Here is a 24,008-nt window from a genome sequence, read left to right as displayed (position 1 = left end):
TTTTTTTAAGCTTTTGGAGCACTGGAGGGATTTTTTTTGAAATCTAGGGATTTATTAAACTGTGCTAGCGCCATTTTTGTTGTTATTTAATATCTTTTTGTTCAAATATTATTATTATTGTCATTATTTATTGTTCCCTGACATAAATATTCCTAAGTAAACATTAAAACATTACCTAATCAATGATTAAAGTGGATTAAACATAGTGTTTAATAGGTTATAAATTAAATTGACAGCTGTCATCTGTCAATTTCTTCTTTTTTAGGTCAAATTAATACGATTTAGGGATTTCTAGGGGAAATTTGAGCTCCCGTCTAGGGATATTCTGAAATTTCATCTGGCAACCCTGAATCAACTTAGGCCCGGTCTTTTCACCTCCGAATAAATATGCTGTTATCTGGCAGTTAGCTATCTGGAGGATAAATATTTATTCGCCAGATAAAATGTACCCGTCTTTTCACGTCAATTTATGTTCCAGTTAGTTATCCGGTAGATAAGCTTAAAAGTAAGTTTGGATTCCGAACACACCTGACTTTTATGTTTATTTTTATAATTTCAGCTTTAACTTAACCTAACATAATTAGATTCAAAGATGATTTTATCGATTTTATTTCCATTTTGGAAGAAGGAATGAAGGAAATGTAAGTAAATCAAAGAATTACAACTTAAAAAAATAAGTATACAAAGTCATAAGGTTTAGAAATACATTTCCATATTTTAATCAGACAACAATATTGTTTTTGGAAAGAAAACATTGATTATGCTGAAATAGTTTACTGGAGAGCTTGAACAAGAGGTAAATCCATTTTAAATTAGAGGAAAACTGTTGATTTGTATGTAAAATAGAAGACAAAGACAAGTTTAAATAAAGACAAGCTAGCTAATGAAACAGATGCAGTGGTAATTTTGTTTACATAATTATATATGTACATATTATATGATTATTAATATTAGGTTTGTTCTAGCAAACAGTCAAACTAGTCAGAAACCGTCAGCAATTAGTTGCTCAGTGAGAGAACATAATACAGTCACCAGTGCAGTGCTATCCCCTATCTACTCGCACTGGTCGACTATTCGCTGATGGTTTCAAACCGTTTGAAACTGATGCTAGAACAAATCTAATAACTGTTCAATGATGTAAAAATTTGTTAATGTGGGGAAAACTTTTATTTAAATTCAATACTATATTTCTGTAGTGGTATGGCAAAACTTGATGTTACGTCTGATTTTAGCCATAATGAGATTATTTGCTTGATATGCTATTTAGTAACATTTCTTCAAGTTGGTATAGTTTGGTATGTGTATGATGAAGGTAAAACCCCCTTTGTCCCACATGTCCCCTTTTAACTTACAGTAGAACCCTAATTATCCGTGCTATGATTTTCTATTACTCAAGTTGCATTTTTGACGTTTTATCAACATAGCGTCATTGTAAATCACTTAACGGAAACTCTATATGACGAAAGAGAGACTCATAATGAAAGATTTATTTTTTCTGTTATCTTTTTATGGTAGGTACATAATATTATAATATGTATGTGTATACGTACTTATTATACATAAGAAATACATGTTCGGATTATCAGTGCCACCTTCGGTCCCGAGGAGCACGGATAATCTGGATTCTACTGTATTCGGTAGGCCAGAACTTGATATATTACTTGATTTCTTATGTTGAGTACTTTTCGTTTTTGGGTTGACAAAACATGATTTAAACTTTCAAAATGCCCTCCTGAAAAATTAGGCTAGATGGACATATCAATCATTGTCAAAACGCTACAGATTTATAATCCATTCAACTGGTATATTGAATAGTAAACTAGGGATAAACCAACTATGTATATCAAAACACAATATTTTAAAGATTGGATAATTTACATGGTAAATTGAAGAATCCCAATAACAAGAATAAAACCTAATTTTAATATTTGTTAGTAGATATCTTTCACTTTTCTAAATAAAAAAAATTGGTTACAGATATGACAAACACCTAGAAGATGGAATCCTGTGTTCTCAAAGAAAAAGCTAGTTCCAGAAATAAGCTACCAATAATAAACTAGAGAATGTATTACAAGAAAGAACAACGTTAATACTCAACATAGCTCAATTGCTTCAGATAGAAAAAGAGGAGGAAAGGGTAGAACACAAGCATGCCAGAGAAAATTAAAGGGCAGAAGAGACACAAAAATTCATTGATTTATTAAATTTAATAATTAAATTATACAAAGGACAATTAAATAAAGAATAAAAAATTATACATGTATATTAATGATCCTTCTATTTCCCCATAAAGCTTGTTACTGACCAGGAGGTATACTATAATAGATATATTACATCTCATATTGCTCACTATAATAATGAGTGAGCCTGCATAAACGGAACCATAATATACATTAGGTATAGTTCCGTGTATGCAGCCTCACTCATTACTATAGTGAGTGATATGAGATATATTTTAGTATAGTTCCCCGTGCGTGACAAGCTTAACACAAAAATTTTTATAAGGTTATCAAACATCATAACTTCAGTAAATTCAATAATTTAGCTTATTCCTGGTCTATACTTAGCAATTCATTTTCAAAATTGTCTTCATTTTCATCTCTCTCTATGTTATAAATATATTGCTTCAGTGTAGGACAACTGAATCAATGTAATCGTTTTGTTTTCTGCTATATACAAAAAGGGATGTATTTGCGGACTCATTAAAAAAGTAACAACCCATTGCTATGATCTGAATTTAAACAGCAATAATACAGAATTACTTATATTTGGCACAAAAAAATATTAGTAAGAAGGTACTTAGTAGTACGCAGTATGTTTTGGATACTTAACAGCAGCTTTTTTTCAAGGTAGGTATCATCTACTGTTTCTGAGAACCATGTGCATACATAATTCTAGTTACTACCTACATATATCAATACCTTTCATTTTGGAATCGTAAAATATTTGGCAATTCAAAGAAATGATGGGATAAGAAACTATTCTATTTTTATTTTTTACAACTTGTTTTCCTTTGTAAATGAATATAGTTGGGTAGGTATACAATAATACATACCTATTATAATTTTTTCAAATTATAACCCATCTTTAATTTAATATCTAATAACTCTGCTTAAAAAATTACAGTAGGTAGGTATGTATAAAAACAAAATAACATAAAATTTGTGATTGAGAATTTTTAGAAAGAACAAAATTTTACTTTTGCAATAAATTCAATCAGACCCTCAAGATTTTAGGTTATATTTTTAGTTTTCTGGTAATCAGAAACCATGAAATATACGAAAATCAAAGTTTATCTGCCAGATAACTTCTTATTCGGTACTTTATTCGGCAGTTAAATATTTGATATTTAACGTCAATTTATCTGCCGGATAACTTTATTCCAGAGTGAAAAGACGCTACTTTTTTTATCTGTCAGATAAACTTCCCGTTAACTATTTATCCGGAGGTGAAAAGACCGGGCCTCAGTGATATAGAAGAAATCTGCACTCCAGGTGCATGGCGACATCTCAAAAAACGTATCAATGGGTGCATTCCAGGGTTGCCAGATGAAATTTCAGAATATCCCTAGACGGGAGCTTCAATTTCCCCTAGAAATCCCTAAATCGTATTAATTTGACCTAAAAAAGAAGAAATTGACAGATGACAGCTGTCAATTTAATGTATAACCTATTAAACACTGTGTCTAATCCACTTTAATCATTGATTAGGTAATGTTTTAATGTTTACTTAGGAATATTTATGTGAGGGAACAATAAATAATGACAATAATAATAATATTTGAACAAAAAGATATTTAATAACAACAAAAAATGGCGCCAGCACAGTTTAATAAATCCCTAGATTTCAAAAAAAATCCCTCCAGAGCTCCAAAAGCTTCAAAAAATCCCTAGAATCGGGGAAAATCCCTAGACATGGTAACCCTGGTGCATTCAGCAGACTCAATCGATGACTAATCGCTTAGTGATTTTCTGCTGAATGCCACATAAATTGTCGATTAGTTATCATTCGATGGCTTATCGGTCGCCATTTTAAACATCGGTTTTGAAATATGATTTCTTAGCAAATCAAAATAAGACTGACGTATGACGTGTGTCTAACACGTATATTTTAAGTTATGTATCTTAAAAAAACATGAATTGAAGGCAAGGAAGGCTAAAAGGCATATAAATCACGCTGATAAATATCTGAGCTGCTTTGTTGGATTATTCGTATGTACCTATTAGGTTTACCTATGTCGCAAGAAATTCAAGAATTTGAAAATATGTATGAATTAAATGGGGTTATTTATAAATTACCATTTCATAATAATTTTTATTTCTGTTCTTGGGGTGTCTTTCACGTATTTGCAAATCATTTTGAAAAATGTGACAGTTGTCATAACCTGTTTCGTATGTACATGAAAGTATACCATTCAGAAGAATCGTTAGCGATTACACATCGCTAAGTAATCGATTAGTCATCGCAGTTTTCTGCTGAATGCAGCCATTACTAAAAATGACATTTAGTTTAGTATGACCTTGAGATACCTGCGTGAAACATCTAACTGTCAACCATGCCCTGTGGTGGGATCACGATCAGTGGTGGGATCACGATCAGTAGAATGGTAGAATGCTGACGTCACAAAAATAATTCTACAATCGACAATTTTGGTATCACGTTAACACGCTTGGGAAAGTAGAATCGGTGCTCGGCAATGTTCGGATATTCTACTAGCCATGTTAAAAATATCGCTTCTTCTTCTTAAAAATATTGCTGTTTGACGTGTGGTTGTCTTTATTTTGTGGTGGTTGTATTCAAAAAGCTAACCTAAAGAAAGATTATAATTTGTGATTATTTTCAATTTGTATATTTTTGTCTTGGGTTGTTTGGAACTATTTTATTAGAAATCACTAAATTTTTAAATTTTACCTGTGACTAGAGAACATTGTTATATTAAGGTATTTTTATGTAGGTATTTTTTCTATAAATTCCTGTTACTGTAAAGGAAAAATAACACATTAATAAGTTGTAGGTTCATATCATTATTATTAATATATTTTGATGTTTATATTAAATACCGATATAGTTCGACGTTCAGATGCTTCCTGCTCGGATACTTGGTCATATACAAAGAAATGAGCAATTAAGAAATGAAATAAATAGGTATAATATAGAGGAGAATAATGAGAAGGGAAAGTGATGCATTTACTTTAGGAGTTTGTAGATCTATTTATATCAACAACAGACATAGTGAACTATTTAATTATTAATTATTATTAATATATTTTGATGTTTATATTAAATACTGATATAGTTCGACTTTTAGATGCTTCCTGCTCATATACAAAGAAATGAGCAATTAAGAAACGAAATAAATAGGTATAATATAGAGGACAATAATGAGAAGGGAAAGTGATGCATTTACTTTAGGAGTTTGTAGATTTATTTATATTAACAACAGACATGGTGAACTATTTTTTTGAGAGGCTTATACCTCATAATATGTGATAATCCGTTCATCCAAGCAGTGTTGAGCCTTCACTGTAAATTTTTACCTCACTTATTTTTATGCAATAAGTTCCTATCAAAGAGTAGTCGGTCAGAGCTATCAGTTATTTTTCGTCCGCTATAACTTTTCCCACGTGTAGCGATTCATTTTCAAACAAATTAGTCAAAACATAAAGTGAAATGAACGTTGATGTGTATATACATTTTGTATACTAATATACTAAACACATCGGCGTACGTTTCACTTTATGCCTATATATAACTACTATATCAATTGCCTAAAATACTGTTAGCAACCGTTTAAATGATGTAACAAATTTAACAATTGAACATCTAAGTGAAGAGTCGATTATCTTTCCTACTACATTCGTTCAAAAAGAGAATTTTAAAAGAAAATTTATGCAGAAGTTTAACTTTCCTGGCTGTGTAGGGGCCATAGTTTGCACACATGTTGCTATAATTGCTCCAACGGAACGGGAACATAACTATCTTAATAGAAAAGTTATCTTTCTAAAAATGTAGAAATTGTAACACTCGTTATATAACACTACTTACTTGTAATATTATATTATGTACTATATGCTGCCAATAATCAATTTATAAAAATAATGTATTATCACATAATATATTATATTGCAAATATCACAAAAATTTGTAGTATTTGTTGATATTTGTGTTGAAAAAACTTTGACTAACAAAATAAAGAATAAGTAAAAAATTACAATCTTTTAGGTGTGTGATCCAGACTTAAAAATTTTAAACATCGATGCTAGATGGGGAGGTGCAACACATGATGTGGAGAAACTCAAATGTAAAACTTTTTTGCAGCAGATCGTTTAAAATAGAGATCAAAGCATTTTCCATTTCTATTCTGGCAAAGATTACTTTCACTTCTTAGTTATCTTTGCTGGACGGTGAAGCTTTATATCTTATTATGAAGTATTTTGAACATAAAACTTTTGTTTTATGGATGCATTGATCAAATATCTTAAAGAAATGTTTATTTAAAGTTTCATAATAATTTTTATAAGTAGTTTAATATTATTACTTATTTTTGCACTAGAAATAATAATTGTAAAGCTTCATTGACTAATGGCCAGTTTCACCAAAGATGAATAGTAGTTTATTCGATGAATAAAATTATTCAACTGATAAAACTGACACAACTATGTTTCTCTAACGTCAAATAGTACTTATTTTATTTATTCATCAAATAAATATTTACTTTTCAAATGAATTGACGAGTTAATCTCACTTTAAATATCTATATAAAGAAAATTTGTCAATTTAATTTTAAATTATCAAACTATTCACTGATTTATTTGTTGTTGGTGAAACTGGCCATAGAGAGTAAAATTGCATTATTTTTCAATTTACATAAATTTGTGGTTTATTTGTGATTTATTCTTTGTTCTTATTTTAGTCTTGGTATGAAACAATGTTAAGAAAATACTGTGTGCTTTTTCAGTCCTATGAAAGAAAATGTTTTGGATGTAATAGAGAAGTACTACAACTTTGTTATGAAGATTTGTCTTTATGTTATTTTTATAATGTTCATGGATTATATTTGTTTTTATGTTTTCTTCAGTTTAAATAAAGTTTATGTTTTACCCATTATTGATTTTTATTTCAACCTGAAAATTATAATGATAATAGTAAGAGGATTCTGAGGTTTTTCTGCAGAAACAATGCATTTTTTGAGAAAAAATATTTCACAAAAATTAAGGTTAATTTTGTAAAAGTCAGACTGTCCTGTGTAGTTAATTTACATATATTTTTATATTGTTCTGAAGCTGCTTCTTTGTGATATCGTATGCAATATACTATTTTATTGTGAAATATTCCACGATTTAGTTAAAAATAAAATTTATTAACGTTTCAACTTCCAAGTCGGAAATCGTTATTGAAATACAAAATCTTAATTAATATTTTAGTACTCATTAATAAGTTGAATTAAAATTGATTATATTAATTTATATTTTATATTTCGATAACTGCTTCGGAAGTGGAAGTTAAAACATCAATAAATTTCATTTTTCACTTAAATTGTGGCTTTTTCCCAATAAAATAGTAAATCATATATTTTTATTAACTAAACTTATGCCTGGTAGCACCAACAAATCTTAAACTCAGCTCAGCTCATAGATATGGCCGCTTTAAGTTTCACTCACATTGCACCATAATTTTCGATTCTTATCTAAATAAATTAAATAATCCATTGTGCCAAGCTGAAAACTGATCTAAGACTCAATGATGCCACACATGCATATATTTCGCAATCTGAGCTTAAGGCACGTCTAAAGTTTAATAAGATCTGTTGGTGCAACCAGGCATTAAACATCTTTATATAGGTAAGCTTTCAGAATACAAATAATGTGCAAAAGAATAAGCATTTTAATCAAAAGATTAAATTCAAACAAATTTTTATAAAAAAACTACAAATAATTTAAATAACTTATTAAAAACAATCACAGTGAAGGTCAAACTTTTTTTATCTGCATCAACCACTAGGGTTATTAGCGGTAGGTTTATATATTTACTATAAGTATGGGTTGTTAAACAGTATATAAAATCAAAATGTACCTACAATTATGTAGAAAAAAGTTTTATTCATCTAAGAAACATACAGTGTAAGTAGATACATTCACCAATCTATTTTGAGACAAAATTCTATTCTGTACAGGTTTAAGGTACCAGTATCACGAAGAAATAAAGTTGATGTCTCCAAATAAAGGAAAGCCAAACATGTTATTTAGGTTTGTTGCTTCGTTATCCTGCTATTAGTTATCTCAAAATAAAAACTAATTGTATTTTTGCAAAACAGTCACTATGAAAAACCACGAGAAACTTTCTTTACATGTCTATGAGAAAAACCGTTGATTGAAATATTATGTAAAACATATTAGTGAACATAAACAATAACAATAAACAAGACAAAAAATACGGAAGCGGGAAAAATAAATATCTGTCATATTGCCATATTGGTTCTGTTTTTGTTTATTAACATGAGAAAGAAAGAGATTAACCGTCCTTTCTACAGCTAAGAAGTGGTAGTTTGAGGAGGATTTTTATTCTACAAGGGTGGGGATAAAATTCGACTGGAAACGACCATTCTATTCATCGTGATACCAAATTTACGCTTGCAGGCGATAATCGACGGTTGCTAGGCAACGTGACGTCAGCATTCTACCATTCTACCGATCGTGATCCCACCGCAGTAGAATGGTAGAATGCTGACGTCACAAAAATAATTCTACAATCGACAATTTTGGTATCACGTTAACACGCTTGGGAAAGTAGAATCGGTGCTCGGCAATGTTCGGATATTCTACTAGCCGTGTTAAAAATATCGCTTCTTCTTCTTAAAAATATTGCTGTTTGACGTGTGGTTGTCTTTATTTTGTGGTGGTTGTATTCAAAAAGCTAACAGCTAACCTAAAGAAAGATTATTATTTGTGATTATTTTCAATTTGTATATTTTTGTCTTGGGTTGTTTGGAACTATTTTATTAGAAATCACTAAATTTTTGAATTTTACCTGTGACTAGGGAACATTGTTATATTAAGGTATTTTTATGTAGGTATTTTTTCTATAAATTCCTGTTACTGTAAAGGAAAAATAACACAATAAGTTGTAGGTTCATATCACTTATTAATTATTATTAATATATTTTGATGTTTATATTAAATACCGATATAGTTCGACGTTCAGATGCTTCCTGCTCGGATACTTGGTCATATACAAAGAAATGAGCAATTAAGAAATGAAATAAATAGGTATAATATAGAGGAGAATAATGAGAAGGGAAAGTGATGCAGTTACTTTAGGAGTTTGTAGATCTATTTATATCAACAACAGACATAGTGAACTATTTAATTATTAATTATTATTAATATATTTTGATGTTTATATTAAATACTGATATAGTTTGACGTTTAGATACTTCCTGCTCATATACAAAGAAATGAGCAATTAAGAAACGAAATAAATAGGTATAATATAGAGGAGAATAATGAGAAGGGAAAGTGATGCATTTACTTTAGGAGTTTGTAGATTTATTTATATTAACAACAGACATGGTGAACTATTTTTTTGAGAGGATTATACCTCATAATATGTGATAATCCGTTCATCCAAGCAGTGTTGAGCCTTCACTGTAAATTTTTACCTCACTTATTTTTATGCAATAAGTTCCTATCAAAGAGTAGTCGGTCAGAGCTATCAGTTCATTTTCAAACAAATTAAGTCAAAACATAAAGTGAAATGAACGTTGATGTGTACATACATTTTGTATACTAATATACTAAGCACATCAGCGTACGTTTCACTTTATGCCTATATATAACTACTATATCAATTGCCTAAAATACTGTTAGCATCCGTTTAAATGATGTAACAAATTTAACACTTGAACATCTAAGTGAAGAGTCGATTATCTTTCCTACTACATTCGTTCAAAAAGAGAATTTTAAAAGAAAATTTATGCAGAAGTTTAACTTTCCTGGCTGTGTAGGGGCCATAGTTTGCACACATGTTGCTATAATTGCTTCAACGGAACGGGAACATAACTATCTTAATAGAACAGTTATCTTTCTAAAAATGTAGAAATTGTAACACTCGTTATATAACACTACTTACTTGTAATATTATATTATGTACTATATGCTGCCAATAATCAATTTATAAAAATAATGTATTATCACATAATATATTATATTGCAAATATCATAAAAATTTGTAGTATTTGTTGATATTTGTGTTGAAAAAACTTTGACTAACAAAATAAAGAATAAGTAAAAAATTACAATCTTTTAGGCGTGTGATCCAGACTTAAAAATTTTAAACATCGATGCTAGATGGGGAGGTGCAACACATGATGTGGAGAAACTCAAATGTAAAACTTTTTTGCAGCAGATCGTTTAAAATAGAGATCAAAGCATTTTCCATTTCTATTCTGGCAAAGATTACTTTCACTTCTTAGTTATCTTTGCTGGACGGTGAAGCTTTATATCTTATTATGAAGTATTTTGAACATAAAACTTTTGTTTTATGGATGCATTGATCAAATATCTTAAAGAAATGTTTATTTAAAGTTTCATAATAATTTTTATAAGTAGTTTAATATTATTACTTATTTTTGCACTAGAAATAATAATTGTAAAGCTTCATTGACTAATGGCCAGTTTCACCAAAGATGAATAGTAGTTTATTCGATGAATAAAATTATTCAACTGATAAAACTGACACAACTATGTTTCTCTAACGTCAAATAGTACTTATTTTATTTATTTATCAAATAAATAGTTACTCTTCAAATGAATTGACGAGTTAATCTCACTTTAAATATCTATATAAAGAAAATTTGTCAATTTAATTTTAAATTATCAAACTATTCACTGATTTATTTGTTGTTGGTGAAACTGGCCATAGAGAGTAAAATTGCATTATTTTTCAATTTACATAAATTTGTGGTTTATTTGTGATTTATTCTTTGTTCTTATTTTAGTCTTGGTATGAAACAATGTTAAGACAATACTGTGTGCTTTTTCAGTCCTATGAAAGAAAATGTTTTGGATGTAACAGAGAAGTACTACAACTTTGTTATGAAGATTTGTCTTTATGTTATTTTTATAATGTTCATGGATTATATTTGTTTTTATGTTTTCTTCAGTTTAAATAAAGTTTATGTTTTACCCATTATTGATTTTTATTTCAACCTGAAAATTATAATGATAATAGTAAGAGGATTCTGAGGTTTTTCTGCAGAAACAATGCATTTTTTGAGAAAAAATATTTCACAAAAATTAAAGTTAATTTTGTAAAAGTCAGACTGTCCTCTGTAGTTAATTTACATATATTTTTATATTGTTCTGAAGCTGCTTCTTTGTGATATCGTATGCAATATACTATTTTATTGTGAAATAATCCACGATTTAGTTAAAAATAAAATTTATTAACGTTTCAACTTCCAAGTCGGAAATCGTTATTGAAATACAAAATCTTAATTAATATTTTAGTACTCATTAATAAGTTGAATAAAAATTGATTACTTATATTAATTTATATTTTATATTTCGATAACTGCTTCGGAAGTGGAAGTTAAAACGTCAATAAATTTAATTTTTCACTTAAATTGTGGCTTTTTCCCAATAAAATAGTAAATCATATATTTTTATTAACTAAACTTATGCCTGGTAGCACCAACAAATCTTAAACTCAGCTCAGCTCATAGATATGGCCGCTTTAAGTTTCACTCACATTGCACCATAATTTTCGATTCTTATCTAAATAAATAAATAAATTAAATAATCCATTGTGCCAAGCTGAAAACTGATCTAAGACTCAATGATGCCACACATACATATATTTCGCAATCTGAGCTTAAGGCACGTCTAAAGTTTAAGATCTGTTGGTGCAACCAGGCATTAAACATCTTTATATAGGTAAGCTTTCAGAATACAAATAATGTGCAAAAGAATAAGCATTTTAAATTTTAATCAAAAGATTAAATTCAAACAAATTTTTATAAAAAAACTACAAATAATTTAAATAACTTTAAAAACAATCACAGTGAAGGTCAAACTTTTTTTTATCTGCATCAACCACTAGGGTTATTCGTGGTAGGTTTATATATTTACTATAAGTATGGGTTGTTGAAACAGTATATAAAATCAAAATGTACCTACAATTATGTAGAAAAAAGTTTTATTCATCTAAGAAACATACAGTGTAAGTAGATACATTCACCAATCTATTTTGAGACAAAATTCTATTCTGTAGAGGTTTAAGGTACCAGTATCACGAAGAAATAAAGTTGATGTCTCCAAATAAAGGAAAGCCAAACATGTTATTTAGGTTTGTTGCTTCGTTATTCTGCTATTAGTTATCTCAAAATAAAAACTAATTGTATTTTTGAAAAAACAGTTACTATGAAAAACCACGAGAAACTTTCTTTACATGTCTATGAGGAAAACCGTTGATTGAAATATTATGTAAACTAGTAAAACATTAGTGAACATAAACAATAACAATAAACAAGACAAAAAATACGGAAGCGGGAAAAATAAATATCTGTCATATTGCCATATTGGTTCTGTTTTTGTTTATTAACATGAGAAAGAAAGAGATTAACCGTCCTTTCTACAGCTAAGAAGTGGTAGCAGGGTTGCCAGATAAAATTTCAGAATATCCCTAGACGGCAGCTTCAATTTCCCCTAGAAATCCCTAAATCGTATTAATTTGACCTAAAAAAGAAGAAATTGGCAGATGACAGCTGTCAATTTAATTTATAACCTATTAAACACTATGTTTAATCCACTTTAATCATTGATTAGGTAATGTTTTAATGTTTACTTAGGAATATTTATGTCAGGGAACAATAAATAATGACAATAATAGTAATATTTGAACAAAAAGATATTTAATAACAACAAAAAATGGCGCCAGCATAGTTTAATAAATCCCTAGATTTCAAAAAAAATCCCTCCAGAGCTCCAAAAGCTTAAAAAAATCCCTAGATTCGGGGAAAATCCCTAGACATGGTAACCCTGAGTGGTAGTTTGAGGAGGATTTTTATTCTACAAGGGTGGGGATAAAATTCGACTGGAAACCAGGGTTACCATGTCTAGGGATTTTCCCCGAATCTAGGGATTTTTTGAAGCTTTTGGAGCTCTGGAGGGATTTTTTTTTAAATCTAGGGATTTATTAAACTGTACTGGCGCCATTTTTTGTTGTTATTAAATATCTTTTTGTTCAAATATTATTATTATTGTCATTATTTATTGTTCCTCGACATAAATATTCCTAAGTAAACATTAAAACATTACCTAATCAATGATTAAAGTGGATTAAACATAGTGTTTAATAGGTTATAAATTAAATTGACAGCTGTCATCTTTCAATTTCTTCTTTTTTAGGTCAAATTAATATGATTTAGGGATTTCTAGGGGAAATTGAAGCTCCCGTCTAGGGATATTCTGAAATTTCATCTGGCAACTCTGCTGGAAACGACCATTCTATTCATCGTGATACCAAATTTACGCTTGCAGGCGATAATCGACGGTTGCTAGGCAACGTGACGTCAGCATTCTACCATTCTACCGATCGTGATCCCACCGCTGGAATCTTATATGAACAAACTGGGGAATTTCCCCCATCACTTTCACTACGGTCAGCTAATAAAGAGAAATGACAGCCTATCTCGCTCACGAAGACTTTAACCAATCATTTATGTTAACGCCATATCTGAATGTCACAAATAAAATAATCAAACGAGGCTTAACTCGGCAATGTCAATTCTGTCAAAAGTAATGACAATGAAAGTTAGTGGAAATAATTTTCCATTAGTTTACAGTTTTTATTGTATTATCTTTAACGATTTGTTCTTAGTAATTTCAATTTAAGTTGGTTCCTTATCCTTCGTTGATAAAGTGTAGTTTTGTTTTAGTTACGAAACGAAAGAAGTTTTGTGTTGTGTTAATAAAAAAACTGAACATGGTTTATTATTGTTGTGTACGGTTGTGTACAAATCATAGAAAAGTTAGAAAAATGCATAGATAGGTAAATAGTAATTAGTTTATAACTGTTTTATCTGAAACGAAACAACAAATAAATACACGTAGGTACCTATATTTACAAAAACATTGTCTAACTTTTTTTATATCCCTTTTCCTTACTAAATTTGACAGCAAAAATAACATATACATTTTGTAACTTGGGAATTCCGAATAAGTTATAAGTAGTACTTAGATATTATTTAAATAAAATACTTTAACAAGCTTTGTAAGTTCTGGTATTTTATTTTAATAATATAGGTGAGATTATTTCTCGTAAAATAAGAAGATATTTTAATTAGTAACAAAAGGGCCCGCAAGAGGCGCTGAACGGATGAAATTAATGCTTGTCCATTTAAATTTCCCGCCAAATGGTGATTAGTTAACACTACGGTCGCATGTGGCGAAAGGAACCAAATTTTTACAGTGAGTTGCCTATCTATCCGGTAATACTATATTATTTAACCCATAGAGGTATATATTAACATAGAGGGAGCCTACCTTCCGCGCTTCCTGACGACAAGATCTCAGGGACTGGTTTGCTGCATCTCCTTCTAACACATTGTATCGAGAATCTATAATGACATTCAGTGTGAATATAGGCACGGAAGAGGAGGACAACTGTAGCAGCTTTACTATGCGTAAGAGTGAAACAGCACTAATCCAAATAAAAAAGATGGTGTCGTCACTTCGCTCTGAATGACACTCTCTCTATGCTAATATTTAACTCTATGATTTAACCGTCCCTTGGTCCCGTCCCAGCGACGCCATTGATATTCTTTATTGTTGATATTTTTATTTTTTTAATTATTGGAAATTGGTTTATTAGCTATGGAAGATAAAAGTGAAATCAAGAAAGAGTTTACTGAATATGACCAAACATGTATAGAAGAAGGTCATCTATCGCCATCAGCAGGTCTCAAAAAATTTAAAAATGAACCAAAGGAAGATCATCCAGGTGAGACCAGAAGTAATAATATAATGCTAAATTATTATTATTATAGTTATTATATTATAATAATATTAACATTTAAACTTGTTTATTAGCTATAGAAGTTAAAGTTGAAAAGGAAGAGGTTGCAGAATATGTCCAAAAACCATTAGATAATCTGTCTACATCAATAGATCTTAATTTTAAAAATGAACCCAAGGAAGATCACCTAGGTGAGGTTAAATTATTATCATTATAGTTATATTTAGGACATGTTATGCACACATGCATGATTCAACCTTCTTCTTTAGCTAGCCGTTCACATCCACATCTGAACATAGGCCTATTTGAGTCTTCCTTTCCATTGTTTTTAATTGTATGCTACTTGTAGCTCATTTTTCCCGGCAGTTCGTTTCAGATCATTTGTCTATCTCATAGTAGGTCTGCCTCTGGTTCATTTGTGTTGGTGTGAGATGTTATAGTTCATATACAGGGTGAGTCACCACTAACGGGACGGAAGATTACAGCAAAAGGGTAAAAGATTTGAAAAAAATTTTAAATTAGTAGTTTGTAATTTGATAAAATCTACATTTTAAAATTATTTTGAAATATACAGGGTGTCCCAGTAAATGGCGGCGTATCAAAGTTATATTTTTTCTTATGGAACACCCTATATTTTATTGCATTTTTTAATTGTCCGCAAAAAATAAGGTATAGTTTCATAAGGCTTCCCTATACCTATGTACGGAGTGTTCTGAGTTATGTTGACTTTTCTTAAAATGTAAAGTTGTAAAAGAAGGCTTATTCTCAAGTTATTTAGGAAATTATAAAAAAATTACTTTTAAGTATTTGGATATTGGTTGAATGTATTTCATGATTAATTATTACACATTTATTTACAGGGTGTTCAAAATTTCATCATCATCATCATGGCTTATTCACTCCTGGCAGAGTGTTTGCCGCCCTTTTGGGCTCTCTGATTCATTTGTTGCAGAGAATCAGTCCGCTGTTGTCTTTTATTATTATAGCAGCGTGTGTGACTTGGCTTTGTCTACAACTTTTCTCCATTCTTTCCTGTCCTTACAACGCTCCTTCCAATTGTAGATTCTCAGCTTCTTTATGTCTCCTAAGACTTGATCTCTCCATCTTGTTTTGGGTCTTCCCTTTGGTCTCCCTGTTGTTGGTCTCCAGCCAGTTACTCGCTTTAGCGTAGAGTCTGGGTTAGCTCTTTCTGTGTGTCCCAGCCACCTGAGCCTCTGTGCCTTCACGAACTTGATTATGTCTTCACCCTGGATGACTTCTTTAATTTCTTCATTTGTTAATCTTCTAAATTCGCCTACACTTATCCTCACCGGTCCCATTATTCGTCGAATTATCTTTCTCTCTAAGATTTCTAATCTCATTTCATCTTTTTGTGTTAGGCACATCGTCTCTGCACCATAGGTGATCACTGGCCTGATTGCAGTCTTGTAAATTTTTAATTTGGTTGTTTTACTAATGTGTTTTTCTTTCAAGAATTTTTGGTAGTTCCAATAGGTTTTATTACCCAGTAGGATGCGTTCATTTATTTCATCCGTTCTATCATTTCTGCCATTCACCATCACTCCCAGATATTTGAAACGGTGTACTCTTTCAAATGTATATGCTCCAAGCTTAATTTCTTTCTCGATGTTCGTATTCTCTCTTGAGCACTTGAGGTATTTCGTTTTGCTTTGGTTTATTACTAGCCCTCTCTTCTTTGCTTCTTTATCTAATATTAATATTATATTCTGCATGGTTTTTAAATCTCTAGTAACCAGTGCAATATCGTCTGCATACGCTATCAGTTGGGCTGAAGATTCAATAATTGTTCCCCTAATTTTGGCTACTCTTACTGCACCCTCTATGGCAATGTTAAATAATGTTGTTGATAGGGAGTCTCCCTGTCTGACACCTACCTCCATTTGTACTTCATCTGACGGGCCTTCCCTTGTTAAGATTCGTGCTTTGGATTCCTTCATCGTCATTTTCGTGAGACTTACTAGTTTTTCTTGAATGCCTAGTTGCTTCATATCATTAATTAGCTCCTCCCTTATTACACTGTCAAAGGCTTGCTTGTAGTCAATAAACAGTATATGTAGATCTATTCCATGCTCGTAACTTTTTTCGACGATTTGCGTTACAATGTGTATTGCATCTATTGTTGACTTACCTTCTCTGAATCCATGTTGGTATTCACCTATTTTTGTTCTCGTTTCTTTTTCTATTCTTTGTCTGATCAAATTAGTTAATATTTTGTACATTGTATTTAATAGCGTGATTCCCCTGTAGTTAGTGCATTTCGTCTTGTCACCTTTTTTAGGGATTGGTGTTATCAGACCGCAATTCCAGTCGTTCGGCATGCGTTCTTCTTCCCATATTCGTTCTATCAGCTTGTGGATTCTGTGGGCTAGTTCCTCTCCCCCTTTCTTGAAGAACTCATTTATAATGTCGTCTGGTCCTGCTGCTTTCCTTGTCTTTAATCTGTTTATGGTCGCCAATGCTTCGTTGTATGAGGGAGGCTCTGATTGTTCTTCATTCCTATTTACTGTTTGTTCTTCATTTTCTGCATTTTCAGCATCGCCTTTCTTTTTGAACAATTCTCTATAGTGTGTTTCCCATTCCTTTTTTCCAATATTTGCCGGAATCTTTTTCTTATTCTGTGCTTTTATGTGTTTATATAGTCTTGCATTATCGTTACTATTAGCTTCGAGCTCCAGCAGTAAGTCTTCAATCCATTTCTTCTTTTTAGTTCTGCAACATTTGTCTGACTCTTTCTTTTTCTCTTTATAGTGTAGTAGATCTTCATGTTTCCCTGTGGCCAACCACCTGTGTCTTGCTTGGTCCTTGCCTTTACTAGCTTGCTCGCATTCTTCATCGTACCAATCTTTTCTTTTATTGTCGTTCATTAGTCCTATCGTCTCCTCTGCTGCTGTTAAAATACTATCTTTTATATCTTCCCATGTTTCATCTATGTCCGATGGTTTTAGGACTAGTAGTTTTTCTTCCAACTTAGTGCAGAATTTTCTGTTTGCATTATCTGTGTTTAGTTTTGACCTATTCCACCTCTTTCTTTTCTTTCTGTCGTTTTTGTCTTTAAGTATCTTCAATTTCATGTCGCCTATCACCAAAATGTGATCCGAATCAGCATTGGCTCCCCTGTAGGACCTCACATTCTGTACAATTGTTCTCCATTTTTTTGAAATTAGGATGTGGTCTATTTGGTTTCTGTCTGTCGTTCCAGGTATTAGCCACGTTACTTTGTGCTCTTTTTTGTGCTTGAATTGGGTGCTAATAATAAAAGTATTGGTTGCTGCTGCTAGATTACATATTCTCCTGCCATTGTTGTTCGTATTTTGATGGATCGTTTCTTTTCCTGCGATTTCTCTGTTCGTGTCTTCTTTCCCTATCTTTGCGTTAAAGTCTCCTAATAGGATTAGTATGTCGTTCTTTGGTATTTCTTCGTACAATTCTTCAAGTTTCTCATAGAATTCATTCTTTTCTTCTTCGGGAGCATTCTCTGTAGGTGCATATATATTAACAAATGTTAAATTTGCTTGTTTATTTTTCATTCTTATATATGATATTCTTCCATCAACCGCTTTAAAGTTAATAATCTTGTGTCTTACGCTATTACTAACTAGAAAGGCGGTTCCATTGCGACCCTGTTTGCTTTCTCCTGCGTAGTACATTGTGTGGTTTCTTCTATTGATCATCCCTTCTCCTGCCCACCTTATTTCTTGTAGCGCTAGTATTTCCATCCTGTATTTTGTCATTTCTTTTGCCAACTCTTCCATTTTGCCTGGTCTTAGAAGTGTTTTAATGTTCCACGTTCCTATTCTTATTTTCCTGTTTTTGTCTTTTATTTTATTTGTTTTTGTTTTTGCGTCTTTTCTTACAAAATATTTTCATGTCCGTATTCATTGCCAACTCCGTTATACTGTCGCCGTCTTTTGTTATATGTTTTGTTAGTTTTTTGACGTCATTTTTATCAATTTTCCGCGTGGATCTATATCATCAGATAGGGGGGATCTGTCGTTTATTGTCCTAGCGTTACTCTTCTTCTCTTCAGGTTTCCTCCAGTAATTTACATCCATGCCTTCTAGTTGCTCCAGTGAGAAGAGTTCACCATTTATCCATAATTTGTTGTATTTTAGTGCGGCTGTGTGTCCTTCCTGGCGTACCATTTTCATGTGCTGCAGAAGATGCTTCCTTTCTTGTAGTATTTTTTTCGGGAAGTCCTCATTGATATATATTTTAGTTCCTCTTAGGTTTTTAGCAGCCTTCAGAATTTCCATTCTCGTAGATTCCTTTTTCATTTCTAAAAGATGGGTCTGGGTACATTTTGGGGATCACCTTGTCTACCTATTCTTCTCATCTCTACCAGTTCTTCATCTAGGTTTGGTTGTACGTCGAGTTTTTTCATTATCCCCTTTATCTTATTTATCATCTCTTGTTCGCTTTCTGTTTGGTTTTCTTCGACCCCCTGTATTATTATGTTTTTTCTTCTGGCTTGTCTTTCCAGTAATTCGATTCTAACTTCTTGTTCCGTGATTTTAGTTCTCATTGCTTGGTTATCTGCTTTCAACTGCTCGTTTTCTTTATTTAATTTATCCAGGTCTACTTGCATTTTATCTATTTTGCTTTCGATTCTTACATTTCTTTCATCCATTCTCTCTAATTTTTCTAATATCTGCTCCATTGTACCGCGGTAAGGGGGTCAGCCCAATCGACTTGGTGGAGCGTCAACCCTTCTCAGCACTTTATAGTTTTACTCAGATATAGATTTTCTTATTAATGTTTCGGCTTTATTGCAGAAATTTTTCAATAGCCGGCAACGTCGCTTTTATTTTCGACGGAACTTCACCTCTTATCGGAATGTTTTTGTCTGTTGTTTATTAATTGTTTGAGAGGTTATTATGCTTTTTGCAATGCTTACTCACTAGTTTCTGCTGAATTTTGACGAACTATTTTTATCGGGAGCACTGTCGTCTGTCTAAATTCACTATAGTTTGTTTGTATTAGTTTATTTTTCACTTTGTTACACTAAATTTTTATATTTTAATACGGAACGTATTTTGACAGTATCGTTCAAGTTCAAGCCTCGATGCCAAGTCCGTTCAAAATTTACAGTTTCATTATTAGATTATTCAATGTGTCATATGATTCTTATTTTAAATGGAACACCATGTATATTAATAAATAAATATACTAAACAATTTTACCTCTTTCGAATGGTATATGGATGTCCTATACCTAGGTCTCATAGTTTTTGCGTAATTTACAATTATTTAAATTCTTAATCTGTAAATCGATTTTAAAACAAAAGATGTAGTTAATTAATGGCATTGTATGACATTGTCACCTTATGACAGTAAGGTCTGGTTTTATTTTATAATTAATGTATTCTGTGATTGATTATTACACATTTATTTACAGGGTGTTCAAAATTTACAGTTTCATTATTGGATTATTTAATGTGTCATGATGCTTATTTTAAATAAAACACCATGTATATTAATAAATTATTGTACTAAGCACAGGTTCCTCTTTCGAATGGTATAGGGATGTTCTATAACTAGGAGTCATAGTTTTTGCTTAATTTACAATTTTCTTAAACGGTAAATTGATTTTAAAAATAATATTTATAGTCACTCTCGATTTTTAAACAGTACGAAATAAATGTTTGTTTACTGTATCATAATGAAATGAAAATTTTGTGTATTCACTAGACCATTATTATGAAAAGTAGGTATATTGGTCTGTATACAATACATTAAAAAAATCAGGATCTTCTATTAAAGTCCATAAACGATAAGTTAAATATTTATCATAATCCTGTTTGGTCTAAACTGGTGTACAGTATTTCTCATGATCATCTTTCAGTGCGTCACAGTTTTTCGATTTCTTTCTAACGCATTAAATTGTATGTGACAGAAAAAAAGGCACGTCAGTGATTGCATTTCGTCGGTGACATTTTTATAACATTTATTCTAGTTATTCTAGTTGTCGATAGATGGCGCCATAATAAAAAAATTATTTTTTTTTAATTAGATAATAATATTACAAATATAATCTGTATAATTTATAAGACTATACAAATCAAAGAAAATACCATTTTATAAATGCAAGAAACACTTTTGATTTGTTTTTATTCCAAATTGAAAATAAAATGTGACAACTGTCAGATTTAACTAAAATGTCATGTTAGAATAAATGTCATAAATGTGTATTATCACGGACTTACCCTTTTTCCTATCATTTGTTACGCACTGAAAAATGATCATGAGAAATACTGTAGTTGAGTTTTATACGGATAATAATGGTTTCTCTTAAGTATTCTAACAGTTGTTTGACTGATTTACAATTCACCCGAAATTATTTCTTTACTAGTATTTGGGTTTTCCGTAACAGAAAGCAGGACATCAAGCTCCTTGACGTGATCACAAATAACTGGTTTATTTTTATTTAACTTTATGTATGCAACATTACCAGTAGCACGGAATCCATTGAAATCTCTCAAAAACATCCTTTTTTGGCTGTCTTCTATCAGGATACTTTTGAGCGTAAACTTAAGAAGGTAATATACAATTTTGCAGACACTCCCCAATGCAAAGTAAGTACCATGTCTACTTTTTCGTAGATTATTCATTTTTAGGAACAATTAAATTTGAATTTCATACACGGATGTTTATATCTTTGATAATTACCAGACCGTACTGTCATAGAATGACGATGTCATACAATGAGATACATCTTTTGTTTTAAACTCGATTTACAGATTAAGAATTTAAATAATTGTAAATTACGCAAAAACTATTAGACCTAGGTATAGGACATCCATATACCATTCGAAAGAGGTGACTTCGTTTAGTATAATGGTGTATTAATATACATAGTGTTCCATTTAAAATAAGCATCATATGACACATTGAATAATCCAATAATGAAACTGTAAATTTTGAACACCCTGTAAATAATTGTGTAATAATTAATTATGGAGTACATTCAACCAATATCCAACTATTTAGATGTAAAAGTATTTTTTTTTCATATTTTCTTAAATAACTTGAAAATAAGCCTTCTTTTAAAACTTTACATTTTAAGAAAAGTCACCATAACTCAGAACACTCTGTGCATAGGTATAGGGAAGCCTTATGAAACTATACCTTATTTTTTGCGGACAATTAAAAAATGCAATAAAATATAGGGTGTTCCATAAGAAAAAATATAACTTTGATACGCCGTCATTTATTGGGACACCCTGTATATTTCAAAATAATTTTAAAATGTAGATTTTATCAACTTACACACTACTAATTTAAAAAAATTTTCAAATCTTTTACCATTTCGCTGTAATCTTCCGTCCCATTAGAGGTGACTCACCCTGTATGTATAGAGGTGTTATAGGCCAATAGGAATTTCATGGGACATCTAGTGTACTTACCTCGTAATACCTGTGTTCATTATAGAGAGAGTCTACTGTATACAAGAATAATTAAGATTGTATAAAAACATATAAAATATAAAGATAGACTTATAGTCTGAACAAATAATAATATTAACATTAAATTTGTTTATTAGCTATGGAAGTTAAAGTTGAAAATGAAGAGGTTGCAGAATACGACCAAAAAGATATAGATAATCTGTCCACATCAATAGATCTTAAAGACTTAAAAGATGAACCTGAGGAAAATCAACAAGGTAAGACCAGAAGCCAAATAAATAATAAACACTCTTCAAATCAAGTTATTAATGCTGGGTCTTTCATATATTTTTGATAATGATTAGAATTCATATTATTTAATCCATTCCTCCCCTATTGTTCCAAAGTCCATCCTAATACAGTTGGACCTCGATTATCCGTCAGGGCACCGGACCAAGGGTGTGACGTATAATCGAAAAGACGGTTAACAGAACATTAACTGAATTATGGTGACACGCATGTATTAACTGTAATTATTGTGCTGTGCGTTTTTATTTTTGGCGTACGATTCTAAAAATAGAACTCTAAAAGCACGGTATCAATTATCATTACCTATTTAAATTGAGATTTAATCCAGAGCCCTGATTTACATAAAAAAATGCCCAAACAAAATGAATTGATGACTAAATTTTTACTTATGTGGTCATAATAACTTACGTGTGGGCCCTGACGGTTAACAGAGGTGACAGTTAATAGAGAGACGGATAATTGAGGTTCCACTGTACTCAGCAAATTCTGGTTTTCTTTGTTTCATAATCAATTATAATTACCTATACACTTGAGTCTAGGAATGGCAAAAAAAATTACACATCGATACATCATATCATATGATACATCGAATGAAGATATCAATATACGATATATATCAGAGAAAATAGATCGATAAATGTGTTATATCGATATATTCTTATATAATTAAATAAAATAAAAGAATTACTAAAATAAACTACTAAAAAAGTAAATTATAATTTTGTTTTAAGTGGGCGTATATATTGGAGGTATTTCCAGATGTTCTTAAAATTTTGGACCCAAAATTGCAGCGATATTGTTCTTTATTAATTTTGTTAAAATGCAACCCATCATTACTTTTGGGTGGAGCCATTATTGTTTCTCGTTTTATTATTATTAACTACACACAAATTCAATAATAGGTACCTACTTGGACGAATTCTCGATGGTAGATGGTAAAAACCAAATGTTGGATTCCAACACCAGTAACATTGACATCGTGAGTTTTGGGGTTTTAGTAAATACAATACAATAAAGCTTTATAGAACGTACTACTTGAATGTGACAAAAATGTTAATTTTGAAATCGTTTTATTAGGGTTTACATATCGTGTCTTCTTGAAAAACATTGTTAAAAGTTAAAAAATATTATATGGTACTACCTGAAACAAGGAAAACATGTTAAGGGTATATGAGATTCAAATTAAATAATACTAGTCGAAAATCGTGATTATGATATTTCTTTGGAGTAGTAGAATATTGAATATTTCTTTAGTACCTATGGCCTATCTATAGTAAGTATA

The 24,008-nt window shown here is 30.9% G+C and overlaps 1 protein-coding gene and 2 long non-coding RNA genes across 8 annotated transcripts in view; all 3 read left to right on the top strand.

Moving 5' to 3' along the window:
• The first annotated feature begins 634 nt into the window (after positions 1–634).
• Positions 635–2,255, top strand: LOC126880083 (uncharacterized). Its single transcript, XR_007696398.1, has 2 exons — positions 635–900; positions 1,978–2,255. It is a non-coding gene; the product is annotated as an uncharacterized LOC126880083 (long non-coding RNA).
• A 2,551-nt stretch (positions 2,256–4,806) lies between these two features.
• Positions 4,807–11,187, top strand: LOC126880084 (uncharacterized). Of its 2 annotated transcripts, XR_007696400.1 has the most exons (3): positions 4,807–5,014; positions 9,128–9,266; positions 9,483–11,187. It is a non-coding gene; the product is annotated as an uncharacterized LOC126880084 (long non-coding RNA). The 2 variants fall into 2 exon arrangements; XR_007696399.1 differs by having other exon boundaries at positions 9,128–11,187.
• Positions 11,188–13,613: 2,426 nt separating this feature from the next.
• LOC126880082 (zinc finger protein 664-like) overlaps positions 13,614–24,008 on the top strand; it is an 80,862-nt gene continuing 70,467 nt past the window's right edge. For 4 of the 5 annotated variants that reach the window (XM_050643752.1, XM_050643751.1, XM_050643748.1 and 1 more), the window contains exons 1-3: positions 13,614–15,000; positions 15,090–15,206; positions 22,576–22,695. In XM_050643752.1, the coding sequence (XP_050499709.1) occupies positions 14,874–15,000; positions 15,090–15,206; positions 22,576–22,695 (364 nt within the window). In that variant the 5' untranslated portion in view covers positions 13,614–14,873. The remainder of the gene's footprint in view (positions 15,001–15,089; positions 15,207–22,575; positions 22,696–24,008) is intronic. The other variant, XM_050643750.1, reaches the window with a different exon arrangement.

This window comes from Diabrotica virgifera, chromosome 2, assembly GCF_917563875.1.
Source record: "Diabrotica virgifera virgifera chromosome 2, PGI_DIABVI_V3a".
In the NCBI taxonomy this organism is placed as follows: domain Eukaryota; kingdom Metazoa; phylum Arthropoda; class Insecta; order Coleoptera; family Chrysomelidae; genus Diabrotica; species Diabrotica virgifera.
Note: the sequence above shows the minus strand (reverse complement) of the source record. Positions and strands in the feature narration are given on the sequence as shown.